Source organism: Ambystoma mexicanum, chromosome 12, assembly GCF_040938575.1.
Source record: "Ambystoma mexicanum isolate Mex_15411 chromosome 12, UKY_AmexF1_1, whole genome shotgun sequence".
Classification (NCBI taxonomy): domain Eukaryota; kingdom Metazoa; phylum Chordata; class Amphibia; order Caudata; family Ambystomatidae; genus Ambystoma; species Ambystoma mexicanum.
The window spans coordinates 681,947,906-681,962,622 of NC_090936.1; the positions used below are offsets into that span (position 1 = coordinate 681,947,906).

Here is a 14,717-nt window from a genome sequence, read left to right on the forward strand (position 1 = left end):
GTGTAAGGGTGTTGCGGGAGGGGTGTAGGGGGTAGGCTGGCGTAATAGGTGTGGAGATCACATTCTGCTGCTGCATGGCGTTGGTGGCAGCTGCCCATGTTACCATGTGGTGACTATATCAGCCATCTCAGGGCACAATCGTTGTATTTGAGGCTGCACGACAAAACCTATTGTGCTCGCTACTTCTTGCTTAATGCGATTGTGTTCTCGCAGGCCTAGATCACAGGTGAATGCTGCTTTGCGGTGCATGGGTGTGAACCTCTTTGAAGCAGCCTTCTGCCCCACTCAGCAGCTATGCAGAGAAGGACCTGTGTCTCCGGGACACTGAGTACGTACGTCTAATACACCTGTCCTTTCCATTCCTGTCTTTCAGAGGTGCTTCTGAAGCCATCGCCATCCTTAACTCTGCGCACCATTGGGGGAATCCTGGATTTTTACATTTTTCTCGGTCCAACTCCCGAAAGTATTGTCCAGCAATACACAGAGGTAAGCATGACACCCACAGCCAATTCTGACATTGGGATGAGGTTCCACAAACCAATGCATTTCACAAATGGTCCCCCACTGAAGATTCAATATCCTCCCCACTGAAGAATATAGGGGAGCAATGAGTGGGATACCAAATGAGAAGAGGGTGTGCCGTTTCTGTTAGGAGGTGGTGGAAACAAGCCCCCACCTTCTAACGGCTTGCTCGTCCCTCATGGCAAATTATGTTATGGGTTATAGCCCAATGGTTAGCTGCATTGACCACATACGTTTAGATCAATTTAGGAATTTTTTCCCTGGAGGATAGCTCAGCGGCAACGTATTCGCCTTGGAAGCAAGACAACATGAAAATAGGTTTGATCCCCGGGTCGCGCTTAGAAATCTATTAAGACAACAACAAAAAACAATTACAAAATTAAAAAAAACAATTTCTGTAACGGTGCCTCGATGCCCGCGGGCTGTGTGAGCGCTTTAGAAATGCAAATAAACAAATACACTATTCACGGCAGAATCTGTGGTCATGACTTCGGCAGACTGCTCCATTTGGAATATGATCAAGTTGAAACAAACCTGAATGGGGTTCATGGTTGTCTTACTGAGGCTCTAGTATTTGCACGGATGGGGGCCGAAACACTGAGCTGTTTTGATTGATAGGCTTACACTTGGACTTAAGACAATCATTCTTTAAGATGAATAGGGATGTTTTGATATTTAAATTTTATTGGTGCAATGTGGTTTTTGTAATATGAAATGTAATCATGTTTAATTGTTTATCATTGTTCATTGCTTAAGGCTTGTTCAGCCAAATGCATAAATAAAGAAAATAAAGAATGGTCCCACACGTTGCTGGATTACATCCAAGGGCTAAGTGACGCAAGATTGGTATGTTCAGTTGCATGTTTGTATTTTACACCAGTGGCGATTAATTGTAAAGGGCAATAATGCACATGGTGATAATTCTACGAGGGTCGTGTACCCCCTATAGAGCGCCTTGGTCTTTTAGCGGTTTAATTGACCTCGGCTCACATTCACTAGATACCATACAGGTTAGCACCATAGCAGCAGACTCGCACGTGAATGCTGTTTATATCACAATTACACACAATGAATGAAGCTGAATGCTATGCCATAGTCAACTCGAGATCACAGCCGGAGATGTTGGGCGTTGCTGCGGTGAGGGCATTCTGGAAAGCAGTCTTCTCAGAATTCAACACACCTTTTTCTTTTTATTAAGTGATTTATTTGTATTTTCTATAATACATGTTCCTGTGACACACCTCAGAGACGGCTGTGTGGGTAATTGCAACATTGGTGACGATTTCTGAATAGATTTAATGTTTTGATGCAGTCTTCCCTAAATTAGTCTACAAAGTATGCATAATATGGTGAAGCCTTGATGATGGAAGTTAGACTGGACCGCTCTTAAAAGTAATGTTAAATAGGAAGACTGGAATGGTTCCCCCAATGGAATGAGTAGTGGCAACAGTGAGTCCAACCATAAAGATGAACCAGGCACAGTCAAGAGTCGTCCTTTGCTTTTCGTGGGAAAGTGGGCTGAGGTCAGGCTATATTCTCAAACGTGTGAATGTGAACCACTAGTGACCCAAACCGCAATAGTACAACAGTCCAAAATAAAGCAATGTCCAATCAAGGTTCTCTGCAAATGTATATTATTTGATTAAACACAATATACGCAATAACTTTGCTATAAAAAATAAAAATAAACCTCCCTTGTGGAAAGAACACAGAATATGAAGAAAGTAAATGATGCAAGCACTCTGAATAATTTAGCAGGGGGGAAATACAATAAGTCACCAATAATGTTACCAAAAGAATACCAATAATGTTACCAAAAGAATATGTCTTGGTTCAACAAGGTTCGAAATGGGTGGCTTAGCCATCTCTACAGTTTTAAAGTGGCCAAAGGAGTTGGGGCCTTGCAACATTACCTTTCGCAGTTCTTGGCTGATCAATGGCATCGAACAATGCTACTCAAGGTTGTGCAAACGGATTGAACCAGTTTTGAATGCGGCGAGTCACATTGATCCAGATGGGTTTGAGATGAAGCTTAGTGCATTTCAATGCAGAGTTTGAATGATGTGGGTTGATGAGGCCACCCGTGTGGGTTGTTCTCTTCACTCCCATCCTGGGGGAGGCTAGCTAGTGACTGCAGGCGTCCTTCATCTCCATTGGGGAACCTTGGTACCAGTGCAACTGGCAAAGAGGCAGGTCTTGGTATCACAGCTGGTCTGGGCTCACAATGTTGGCTTGTGTATGAAACACATCTGCTGTGGTTTCAATAAAAATGTGAACTACCAGCTACCATACCAAAACCATACTAACCCTGCCACCAGGCTTTAGTTTATCATAATTCGTAAGGCTTTAGAACAGAGGTACAGATTTAGTTGCAGTCGCTTCACTGCAGTGACTTTAAAGCAGGACACCTGAGACCTCCGAACCTGCTCTGTGCCACTGAAGCACAGGAGGTGCTGATTGGGAGTCTGATGCCGAAGGGCAACGGTAGATTATGCATTTGGCATGGAACTTTCTAAAAGACGAGTCTGTACAGCAGACCACCCTTTCTAAGATGTATTGCTGTCATTATTGTATTAAAAATAAAAAAGCCAGGGCTTCTACACTCATGCAAGATGGCAATCCTTCACTCCCAAACTACCTTCACAAAGATTCAATCAAAGATGCCCCACCTCACTCACGACCAAGATACCTTCCACCAAGTGTCTTATCGTAGAACGTCTTCAGAGAAGATGGATCCATTGTCAGACATAGATGGACAAGTTTGCGGCTCCTAGGTGTGGGAGTCTCACATCTATAATAAAGTTAAGTATATAATGGCATTCAACAGTGTTCTCTCTGAATAAGCTGTAGTGTACAACCAGTGGATCAAGTGCAGAAATACATATGCTGCTGGGGAAGGAGAAATGACACAGCAAGACTGGGTTGGCATTAGTAAGATACTTCAATAGTGTGAAAAGTATTTGGAGACAGTATTGGTGTCTGTACCCTGGTACACAGTGGACAGCTTTGCTGTGCATTATTGGAAACTGATCATTCCATTTTCGACTTCCTCTCTCTATTTTGTGGAGATGATGAGTTTTGGGCAGAGAAACATTTGCATATTTTGAGATTGCTTTGGTTTTATTTTTCTTGATCATTATCTGTACATTTGACTGGAGTCTGGCATTTGGGGTGAGCTGCCTTTAGCTGAAATGTTTCTGCTGCTGGGGGCCCATTTGCATTGTTGCTTGATTTGAGGGTGGGCTTCACTTCTCTTAATTGTTCTTGATGTTTGTGAATTCAGGCAACATGTGACTTGATGTTGGAATTAGTGCTTTACTTGTGGTGCTCAGGTGATCCATGCTATGTGAACGCAGTAGCTAAAGATCTCACATGTGCGATGCAGTGCAATGGGTAGTTGCATTTGCCCTCTTGCACTTCCATGCTTTGCATCTCTCCTCTCAGCTCTCCTGCATCATCCCCAGGTTTTCCTGTGTCCAGGTGGAATCACTAAGGCACCGGAGCTGAGAGCTGCAAGTTGGCTGATGAAAGGTAGCAGAGTTGACAGGGGACCTAAACAAAGGACTAGAGTGGGGCGTGAAGGAGCAAAGCGGGTGTATTTAATATATGCACGATATCCTGGCGTGTTCTGGCAGTGGAAGCAAAGCAGTGAGGCAGCCCCCTTCACTTCCACCGGTGATGCCACCCTTCATGACTTGGTGCTCCATTGGTTATTCTTTCTCCTTCAACTCTATAACATGGTTGAGTCTGATTGGTCAGTTTGCGAACATGTCATGATTTTGTTGATTCACATGTGATTGCTACCTGGCTTTTTTGGAATGTTAATCCATTGAATGTATTGTGTTTGGTCTGATTTTACCAGCTGCAGGTCAGTTGGCTTTACATCACAACACATACTCCATCTTCCACATTTGACAACTTGTATGCAAACAAGTTAGCATGACTGCCCCTTAGTTAATAGTTCAGAAGTGCTTCAGACCCTTGAGAATTTGAGAACGCTCTCAAAACCTTTGCATGCAAGTTCTGCTTTTCTTAAGAAAGAACACAGGATCTTGCAGAGATGGCACTCGCATTAGGTGAACTCCATAATGCTGTCTGCTATCTTTCAAGACCACATGGCCCTCTCTTCATCAAGCAGTGATGATACAACTGAAATGGGACCTTCATGCATAGAGAAAGGTTTGCGCACACGTGAACACACAAAAGGAATACACAGGTTTGCATTTCATGGTGTGTAAAAGGGAAATGAGAATTTGGTGAACAAGATACTTTTCTACACAACATTTTCAATAGGATTTTACAGTGTGAGGAAGCGGCAGGGTTAGTATACACTTATGTAGGTGTGTACAAAGCAGATGCCCTGCAGACATCACTATCTAACACAGATTCCTTGTGATGTGCAAATTATATACACAAGTGAACGCAGGAAAGAAAGAGACATGTTTGCGGATTAGTTCTGTGATTACAAATGAAAGGGAGCACTCTATGGTATTGAGATCTCCATGTCTAGATGAATACTCAGACATGAATGCCAAAGACTAAGAGCCGCAAGGCCGCCCTAAATCACAATCTCCAACGCAAGAGACCCCATATGTGTATGTTTCGGTTGTTATCAAGGGGAAAATCCCAAAGAGGAGAGCAAGACTTTTCTCCAGACTTCTCGGTTGAGAAGAAGAAACATCACGCTCTGGCCAGGTAGCCAGGTGGAAAGGCGGGAGTAATGGCACTAGTCTCTCTTTCCTGTCTGCAAGGAAAAAGCAGAGTATTGGTTAATCAAATACTGAAAAGGGTCCACCCTGTTGTGGCCTGATAAATCCCTCGTTATGCTATCACCCACCTGGGCAGAGACCGGGTCCAGTGATGAGAAGTAAGACAGAGGTTCCAGGGCTTCAAGGCAGAGTTCATAGAGCAGGATGGCGCCTGGCGAATGAAGGGGGAGCCGGGGCAGAACCACACAACCAGTAAAAAGTTGACCCAGGGCACTGCTAATAATTCAGAACCCAGAGGTGGCTAGATCATAGTCCATAGTGAGCGCTAGAATGGCGTTTTAGGGTCAGGAAGATGGGTAGATACGAAATGAAAGTCGACCAGCCAGATGGGAAATCCAAGAAGCAGGTGCAGAGCAATGTAATTTGCGTTTCTGAACCAAAATGAGTCTGCACGTTGTACCAGGTAAGAGGAAATCCACAAACCATAGTCATGACAACTGGTAATTGGGGTGGCGACGGGAAGCCGTGTGAAGACCTGGGAAGAGGGGTAGCAGGATTCTGGAAAATGTACTGCAGGGGATATGACATGCTACTCGCAGATGTAGTCTAGTTGAGAGGCACCTGGTGCTTGTAACGGGTGCTCATGTTACCAGGCGTACTGTCTTGCTCGGCATATACATAATTCTGTTTGGTCCACGGCATGCTGGCACCGGGACACGAGCACGTGATGGGCCTTAAGGGAAATGTAGTTTCCCATCAGTGGGCACTGCTACCAAGTCCCCAAAATGCACCAGCTATCATAAAGGACGTCCTTCGAGGAGCATTTCGACGAGTGAGAGAACCAACTCTTAACAGTATTGCTTAAAGAACTTGAACATTCCAAAGGTGTTTCTCTGATAAATTGAACGAGCATATTGGTAGTGCCCACCGCAAGAGGTGCCCGGAGAGGAAAGGGGGTTTCTTCTGCCCCGGTCGAATATGCAGGAGCGACCAAGGTTAGCGAGGAAGCCCAAAGCAATCGAGGGGCATTTGGGCGCCCCCCCTCCCCACCCATGAGAAAATTGTTTAAATAATGTGCTAAAATGGTGTATTTTACAGTATACTTTCAGTGTCAAAATAGTTAAAAATCGAAATTTTTTAGAATCTTTTTTGTAGGGTAAAACATGAAAAAAAAATCTATCAGATGTTCTATGGATTGTTAAACCGAAGACAGATTTAGCATGTTGGAATGCAAGGTTTGGGGCTTCCTCTTCCATCAATTTTAATTTGCTGTTGTACTTTGGAAGATGTCTGTTTATGTACCATATTGCAGACCTTTGTTTTAGTATGATTACTTTTTAGAATGATAGATTACATTATTTTATATACATTCAGTATATATACATTGCATGTAAGATCTATTAATATTGTGTGCTGTGTATTCATATTTCTTGTTTCTATCACCAAAAGCTCTTGGAGCTGAACGTTTTTAATGCCCTTAGGGATTTTTATGATTTAAGTGCAGGTACTCTTGTGGGTATGCCCATCCCAGTCTCATTTCTGAGGACTGCTCTTTCTGCTTCTTTACTGTGGCACTGGTGCAGGCCATGACGTGTGGATTCCACCTGTCTACAGTCGGAATGCTCCTCTTGCCTGTAAAGGGTCGGGTGGGGTAAATTCCCCATAGCTGGAAGCCCCAATTCTCTAGGCCAGACTTTCATTGAGGCACTGCAGTGAGGATATTGCAATATTTAGAATCAGGATGCAGCACATCTATGTGCAGCTGATGCTGTGTAGCTGCTGACTACCACAGTGATTGTACTGGTGGCAGTGTAGCTAGTTGTAGGTAGTATGTGTGGTGGTAGAAGTGTGTCTGTTGTACTCGACGGTTGAAGGCTATGAGTGAATGTTCTGTCACCTCTGCTTGCTCTTTTAATTGGGCGAAAGGCATCACACTATGTACTTCATGGGGCGGGCTTTAGAACAGATGGTGCTGCCAGGAGACAGTAACTAGTGGCAATCAAGGTGCAGTTATTGAGGTTTAGACCTGTTTTTTTATTATTAACTTTTTTCTTGCTTGTGGCCAAGGGCACAAAATCCCAGCTGACGCTGAATGCAGAGTCCAAAAGTCTAGCGAATATGACCAAGTCAATAGGCAAATGCGAATACATTGATAAAAGCATAGCTCAGTGTCCAAAAGTAATCTGATATGGAAAGAGACTCACAGAACTAACATTCTTCAAAAACCTCAATGTTCGAAGGTCCCACTCAAACATACAACACTTGATATCTTTGAAGAGTATATTATGGGTTATCAGGGAAACGTTTCCCCTGTTTTCATGCCTCGAAAGGATTTTCAAAGGTTTGTAAAATGCCTCCCCTATCCATCGGAGTGTAGGAGTATGTTTGTTGTGACGACCTCTTATTAATAGGCATCATCCCAGGATTTTCTCAGGGAAAGATCTTCAATTTTTCCCACACCCCATACTGGTGACTCATAGATAAATATCATACGCGTTCTATAGATCACCTCTTTATGCATGCCAACATTATCCTCAGGGAGACACTAGTTCAGTTTTACTTTTCATTCTGGGACTTGTAGTCCAGGATCTCCACAGTATAAACTCAGGACTAAAAGTCCCAGAATACTGAGTTAAAACCAAGACTGGACTAGAGCTTCCAGAATGGAATGGATAATATTGGCATGCATGCTTAATGTATAAACAAATGCCAGAACAGTGATACAGGAGTTACTTCATGCATCACCAAACCCAATGTCTACACATAGCCATCAGGGGGACTCTTATTTATGCATCCCAAAAGTGCCATTCTTCTCTCTCACACACCCACGCCCACACACTCATATGCAGTGTAGCAGGGTACCACTAGCAGTGCACATGCACACTAAAGTGTGTCACACAACAATCACTAATGAACGTCACAAATGCTTCTTTCCACACCACTTCCACTAATGGTATCAACAGCACTCGGAAAGAAAGATAACAAAATATTTGTATTACAGTAAAAAATGTAAGTTACTTCTTGCCTCCAGAGACACAGCGCAACCTACCATTTTGACTACTTTCATGGACCAAGGAGAAATGAACCTGCAACTTTGTCTTTGGTAAAGTCAGGAATAGCTTAAATCAGCTCGCTGTTTATTTTTCATCTGACTGCTTATTGTGACAGTGAACGAGGGTACTTTAGTTTAGCATTTCCTTAACTTCACAGGCATCAATTGTGTGTTAGACTTTTACCACGTACTTCTAGCATTGTTGCAGATTAAATTGCTGCTCTTTAAATACTTAGCGTGTGCATCATATGTAATTGAAGTTGTGGGGACTACTTTTCCCATCCTGCTCCAACCTACTTCTTGACACGTCAGGTGCGTCAGCACTGGCACGTCTAAGCTGGTTTGTGCCGGTTTGGACAGAGTCGGCAGAAAGCATGCATTAGCGTGAATTAAGGTAGAATGAATAGAATGTGATTGAGTGAGTTGTGATTAATGAGGTAAGGCCCGATGCAACTAGTAGCACAGCACAAGTCACTTTAACGGTTAAGTACCCAAACCAACATACTTACCGCTCTAAGGGGGTTAACACATGTAGAGACAATAATACACATGTCTTCCTCATCTTTTTGATAGAAGACCGAACAGGTACTTCAACATTTTGAGTTTTTAACTTTTTGTACGCACTTGACTAATAAAATAAGTATATTTTTTGATAAACCTGCTGTCATGCAAATGTTCTTTCCAGCACCATTAGTGAAAATGGTCATTTAATGGAATCCACCTAGACGACGTAGCAGTTCCCAACCACAAGCTCTGTGTTTCAATTTATCAAGGGTTGATCCCTTTAGTTTAAGGGATTGCTTGTGGTCAATATGCCTTAATCTTCCTCTGTTTGATCATGTTAAAAATTCACAGCATCTACCATGGGCCATCCCTTAAATCTAGAGATCTTATTAGCCACTCAGAAAGTCAAACGAGAATTAACTCTTGCTAAATATGTTTCAATGAACCTTCAAAATCAAGAAGATGTGCCAACCGTAATCCCGCAGAGTGCAAGTAGCCCTAGCCCTTGCACTCAGCGATTTTTAGAAGCTCGGCCATTGTTCGAGAACAATCCTATGCCATCAGAACTTATTAACGACAATGGCACAACCCTGAATATGGACAAACAAAGAGATCCTAATTGCTCAGTTCAGGCTATGCAATCTAAAGATGTGACAGACAATGTGCTTTCCACGCTACATTGCACATTTGACTATGGAAATGGAGTACTGGCAATAAAACTGTCTCCTTCCTGTCAGTCATTCTGAGTAATGAGAGTTTACTTGACGTCTATCCTATTTCATCATTTGACGCACATATGTCTAAATATACTTTTCATGCTGTACCTTGTAATCTAGCTCATAAGAATACAATCCTACTAATGATCAGAGGGAAGGCTATAAATATGTCATTACTGAACACCAGATCCTTGAATAAGCATGCATTGGACATTCCCTCTGGTTTTGATAGCGGGGTGGTGGAGCACTTTGTGTTGGACAATGTGGAATCCACTAAAAGGCTAAGAATGCCAATAATTGACAACACCGCCATGCCCCTCCTGCACCTTAATGTCCCAGGCAATTCTCTGCAGCATAACAACTGACTAACAAACCTAGTAAAAACCTTAAATGCATTCTATTGAACACAAGATCCCTTATTAAGCGCACCTCAGAGGTAGCCGACCACATTAACACCCATACAATCGAACTGTGTGCCATTACTGAGTCCTGGCTGCATGCGGTCACATGGGGCCCTCTCATTTGCCATTACCGCAGGTTTCAGCATATTAAGATCAGACCGCAAGAGCCCCAAATGGCGTGGCGTGGCACTGATCTATGACAATTCTCTACAAATTCGTAAAATTGTGAGCATTTCTGTCTTAGAGTGCAAAGTGCTTTGGGCAAAGTTTGAGGTCGATGCTAATACTACAATCAGCATCTTTCTTACATACAGGCCATAGCATGGCACATTTTATCACACATCTCAGTGACTTACTAACATTGACCCTGAAACTAAGAGTCACAATTCTTATCCTGTGAGATTTGAATTTTGGTTTTGCAGACAGGGCCGGACTGGGAACCAAAAGTGGCCCTGGACATTTTTTTCAAAGTGGCCCCATATTTCGCCAAAGGGGCGAGCACAGCACAAAAGCCCAACCTTTCTATGAGGGGATTGGGAGTATCCCCAAGAAAATGTTGAATATAATTGTTCAAAAAGAGTGCATTTAAAGCGGTTTTTAAACATATATGTATTAAAAAGTGATGTTTTAAAGAAGTTCATGATCTCTCAAAGTATATGTCCAATGACAGGTGGACCGGGGACGTTCCACATTTTGCAGATGAGACAAACAAATTCATACGGTATTAAAGGTGCCCAGACAAACGTGTATCCCTAAATCCATTCCATCCATTGGTGAGGGGGGATAGCTCACGGGCAGCGTGTTTGTCCAATAAAAGTAAAATTATAATTATAATCCTGTTCCCATGTTGGGAAGGGCACACAGATAAAAGGCATTCTTAAACGTGCAATGCCAACAGTTTTGTCTTTTCTGTAGGCACGGAAAAGGCATTTGCCAGACACTGCCATAGTGGTATTAGCTGGATTGTAGCACCTGCAGAGTGGTGAGAGTAGCTGGAAATATAATAGCAGTGCCTTTAAATGCCAAATATTGATACACAAAGTTAAACTGTTGTCTTTGCCAATGCTTGTTTTTAACAGAACTTCAATGAAGGACAGGCATAGTGCTTATAAATCGAGTGGCTGAAGGCAGACCTGGTAAGACATTTCTATTACACCAGTAACGCTTTTACAGTTCCAATGAAGTCATTAACTCTCAGAAGACTGCTGTGAGAAAACCCTGGCAGGGGAACAACGCTTGATGCTAAGGCTAGCCAAAAGAGATCCCAGGAGGATGTGTTTTGGGTGGAGAGAGGCAGAAAGCAGGTGGAAATGGCCATAAGGATTAGCATGGCCATGGTCAGTCAATGCGTGGGTAAGTAACCAAACAACACCTACAAGCTCTGTGCCCCACCTCATATGACATTTCTCCCTAGCTGCACTCTAATTCAATAGTTTGAGCTTATAGGTGGCATTTTATCAAAAACTAACATGGGTAGAGAGTGAGTCCTGGCAATGAAGCTCCCTCAGTGTCCCGACAAAGTGCCTCGGCGCTTGGGCGTTCAACCATAGTTGTACGCTTATCAGTGGCTCCACTTCACCAACGACACCGTGTTTCTGTTGTACTTTTTGTTATGGTGGAATCCGTATTGAGAGTTTGGGGCCTCATTCAGCACCATACATCCGAAATATTTAAACATGGGGTGGGCATGTAGTCACGGTACAGATTCACAGTCCATCTGTGTGCCAGAAAATAATATATCAGAATTCTGTGTTGAGAGGCTCACCCACATGTCGTATGTCAGAAAACGAAATTGCATGCATGTATGTAATTCAGACAGTCCATTTTGACAGCCCTTCCTCCCCAATTTAAAGAGTACTGTTAATTGCAGGAAAACAAACCACCTATTATCAGTGACTAAAGGCAATTCAGTGTGCTAATCATAACTACGCACCAATCCTCTACATGGTGTCGCTGTGTGATGCAGGTAATCATTGGCAACCGTCTCTGCAGCAGCCACTCAACCCACTGATCCTCTCTTTGTAACACCAACACTGCTGACCCTATATAGGCTGAAAAAAGCCCTTTATTATGTAATGCTCTGCAGTGCAGCGGATGGTGCAGCGACTGAGAGAACGTTGGATGTGAGGGGAGGGCGTAAGACCAAGTAACCCTTTCTACAGCTCCACTTAAGAAACTGGGCTTTGCATTAAAACTGCCTAGTATCATCATCATAATGGAGTAACCCCAGGTGGCAGGCTCCTAAGGCAGAGGGGGTGACTATCCCCATTCTAAAGGCCTTAGTGTCCTCTTACCAATAAATCATTCAGGATTGATCCAGCAGAGCCGCTGTATGAATTGGCCACCCAGTATGCGTACTGTGGCAGTGATCCACCCCTCACCTTAAACAGTGTGAAGGCAATACGTCATCCAACAAAACAAATGCGTCACTCCTCGTTGTGAAAGAATGGCCGTCTGGCCTGGTTTAAGTACCAGTAGGTAAACAGTGCAGGCCAGGCGAATTTCACCTCCTTATTCACTTTATTTGGGTGGTTGGATTGGAAGGATATAGACCGTGAAGTAGCACAATGAACAAATGAGTATGTATGCACCGGATAATCACGCTGCGCAACGCAACGCAACTGCGTCTGAATGTAAAAATACGATGATCTTCCAGCAAGCAGCAGCGTTAGAACGCTGGCGTGAAACATGCATTTATTATACATATGTCCATCATTGACGTATAATAAATGTCTTTTTTCACACCTTTCACCTTTCAGATTAAAGAAATCAAATGGTGGATTTAAGATTAAGAAACTTGTTTCACTATGCAAATGCCTTTTCATTGTTACATATTTAACTGGAAGCGGAGCATTTAGCAAAACGTGCTGCCAGCATGTGAGAAGCCAATTTTTAAGAGAGATGGCCCCTGACCAAAAGATATTCGTAATCTTATCCCATATTTACCCCGAAAAGACAGGTTAAACCAAGAAAAGAGACTGTAAAACTTTACGTGATTGCTGGCTGGTCACTCAGAGGAGTGAGTACCTTTAAGCCTGTTGGAGTACCTTTAAGCCTGTTGGAGTGTCCTTTGCAGGGGAGAGTAAACCACCAATTATGGATATAATGTTCACTGTTCCTTTCCCCCAACCCTGGGGATATCTATGGACCTGAACATTGAAAGATACACTGGGACGGGGAAGAGGGGGGTCGGCTGGATGGATAGATGCAAACTGCATGGTCCTACTCTAGTGGCAAGCCCTCATACAAATTATCATTTTACAAGGAACAGATACACCAGAGAAAATTTATCACATTCATAGAGCAAGAAGAGTGCATATAATAAACTTGGATTCTCAGTAAGCATACCATGCTGCATTGAAAGTCACCACATGGTCCCCACAACGTATGTATACCCATCTAGTCACCGACTTACCTGGGAGTTGATTTTTATGATCTTCAACTCTTGCCTGCAAATTGATCTTGTAGTGTGCCTTGACATCCACAGCCACCGTTCTCAGTGAAGTAATTCCAAAAACATAGAGAGAATAAAAGTCAGTCTTACAAAAGAGGCACAATCCCTCCTCCCACCCACTTCAGCTGATTTCAGTTCTCCAGTCTCCATGTCTCTTCAGGCTAACAGTTCAACCAATTACATATACACCATACAGTATACACCATACACCAACAAGGAGTCCTCACTATTCCCAAACCCTCACTTTACCCCAGCCAAATGACCCACCTTCAAATCTCCAATTACCTTACACTACACACAACTGGAGGCCAACAATCACCTGGTAATTTTATACCTTCCCATACACGATTTAGCTTGGCGGACCTAACTTGGAGAAGGATAGATGGTGGAGGCACAAGCATATTGCAAAGTGTCACTCGCATAGCTCAGACGTCAAAACAACTCTAACCTATAAGATATTCACAGTCATATTTAAGACCAACCCAGTAATGAGAGTGGGTGCGGATGGAGTGAGAAGAGTAGCCTTCATAAAGTTTAGAAAGCGAGGACCATCTTAAGGTATTTCAGGACCTCGCCACATTCCCCTTCCTTAGATATTCAGCAAAAATAGAACTCTCTGGTCCCCTCTGTGTCTCACAATTCTTTGCCTGCCATGTAGTGATCAAATTAAGCATGTGTATTCCCAGAGGTTTATCTGATCCCCCAATTAATTTATTATCAAGTTGCAAACATTCAGTTTGCTAGCCGCTAGCTAAAAAGTATTTTGCCACCTCAGTTGTAAACATCCACAGAGCACACCACTTTGTTCTCGCCAAGAGTAAAATATCACTAGCCACATCAGTCACCACTAACTCCTTCAGACACACAGTGGGCCCAGACACTTGCATCAGGGCACCCACTACCAGAAGCTCAATATCTCTAGAGCCCTGGTACTTTCTAGGCAAGACTACTGCAACAGCCTCTCCCTTAATCTACCCTCTTCCTATCTTCCACCTCTCCAGCTAATGCAGAATAGGGCTGCAAGTCTTATCCTTGGCCTCAAGCACAGGGACCATATCTCTCAGCCCTAAAATCTGTCCACTGGCTCCCGGGTGCTGCAAGGATCAAATTCAAATCCCTCTGCATCATCCATAAGGCTATCTGGGGCCGGGACCATGCTATCTACAACTTGCTCTCACCAAATACTCTCCCTCCAGATCTCTATGATCTAATGGATCCAACTCTCTGCATGTCAATCGACTTCAGTCTCCGCCCTCCCGCTGAACTCGCCATTGGGCACCCATTGGCCTGTGCTGTCCTGCATTGGCAGGTGACCACCCTTTACCAAGTGGCCTCTGCCAGGCACTTACCTGTTGCCTT

General features: G+C 43.4%; 1 protein-coding gene and 1 long non-coding RNA gene across 2 annotated transcripts in view; one reads left to right on the forward strand and one right to left on the reverse strand.

The window, feature by feature from the left end:
* Positions 1-14,717, forward strand: part of LOC138513998 (lysosomal alpha-glucosidase-like) — a 1,078,298-nt gene that overhangs the window by 375,148 nt on the left and 688,433 nt on the right. Inside the window, exon 7 of the mRNA XM_069629222.1 lies at positions 374-486. Within this exon, the coding sequence (XP_069485323.1) occupies positions 374-486 (113 nt within the window). The remainder of the gene's footprint in view (positions 1-373; positions 487-14,717) is intronic.
* LOC138513999 (uncharacterized) overlaps positions 1-14,717 on the reverse strand; it is a 46,120-nt gene that overhangs the window by 30,675 nt on the left and 728 nt on the right. Inside the window, exon 2 of the long non-coding RNA XR_011281860.1 lies at positions 13,320-13,399. This is a non-coding gene — a long non-coding RNA (uncharacterized lncRNA). The remainder of the gene's footprint in view (positions 1-13,319; positions 13,400-14,717) is intronic.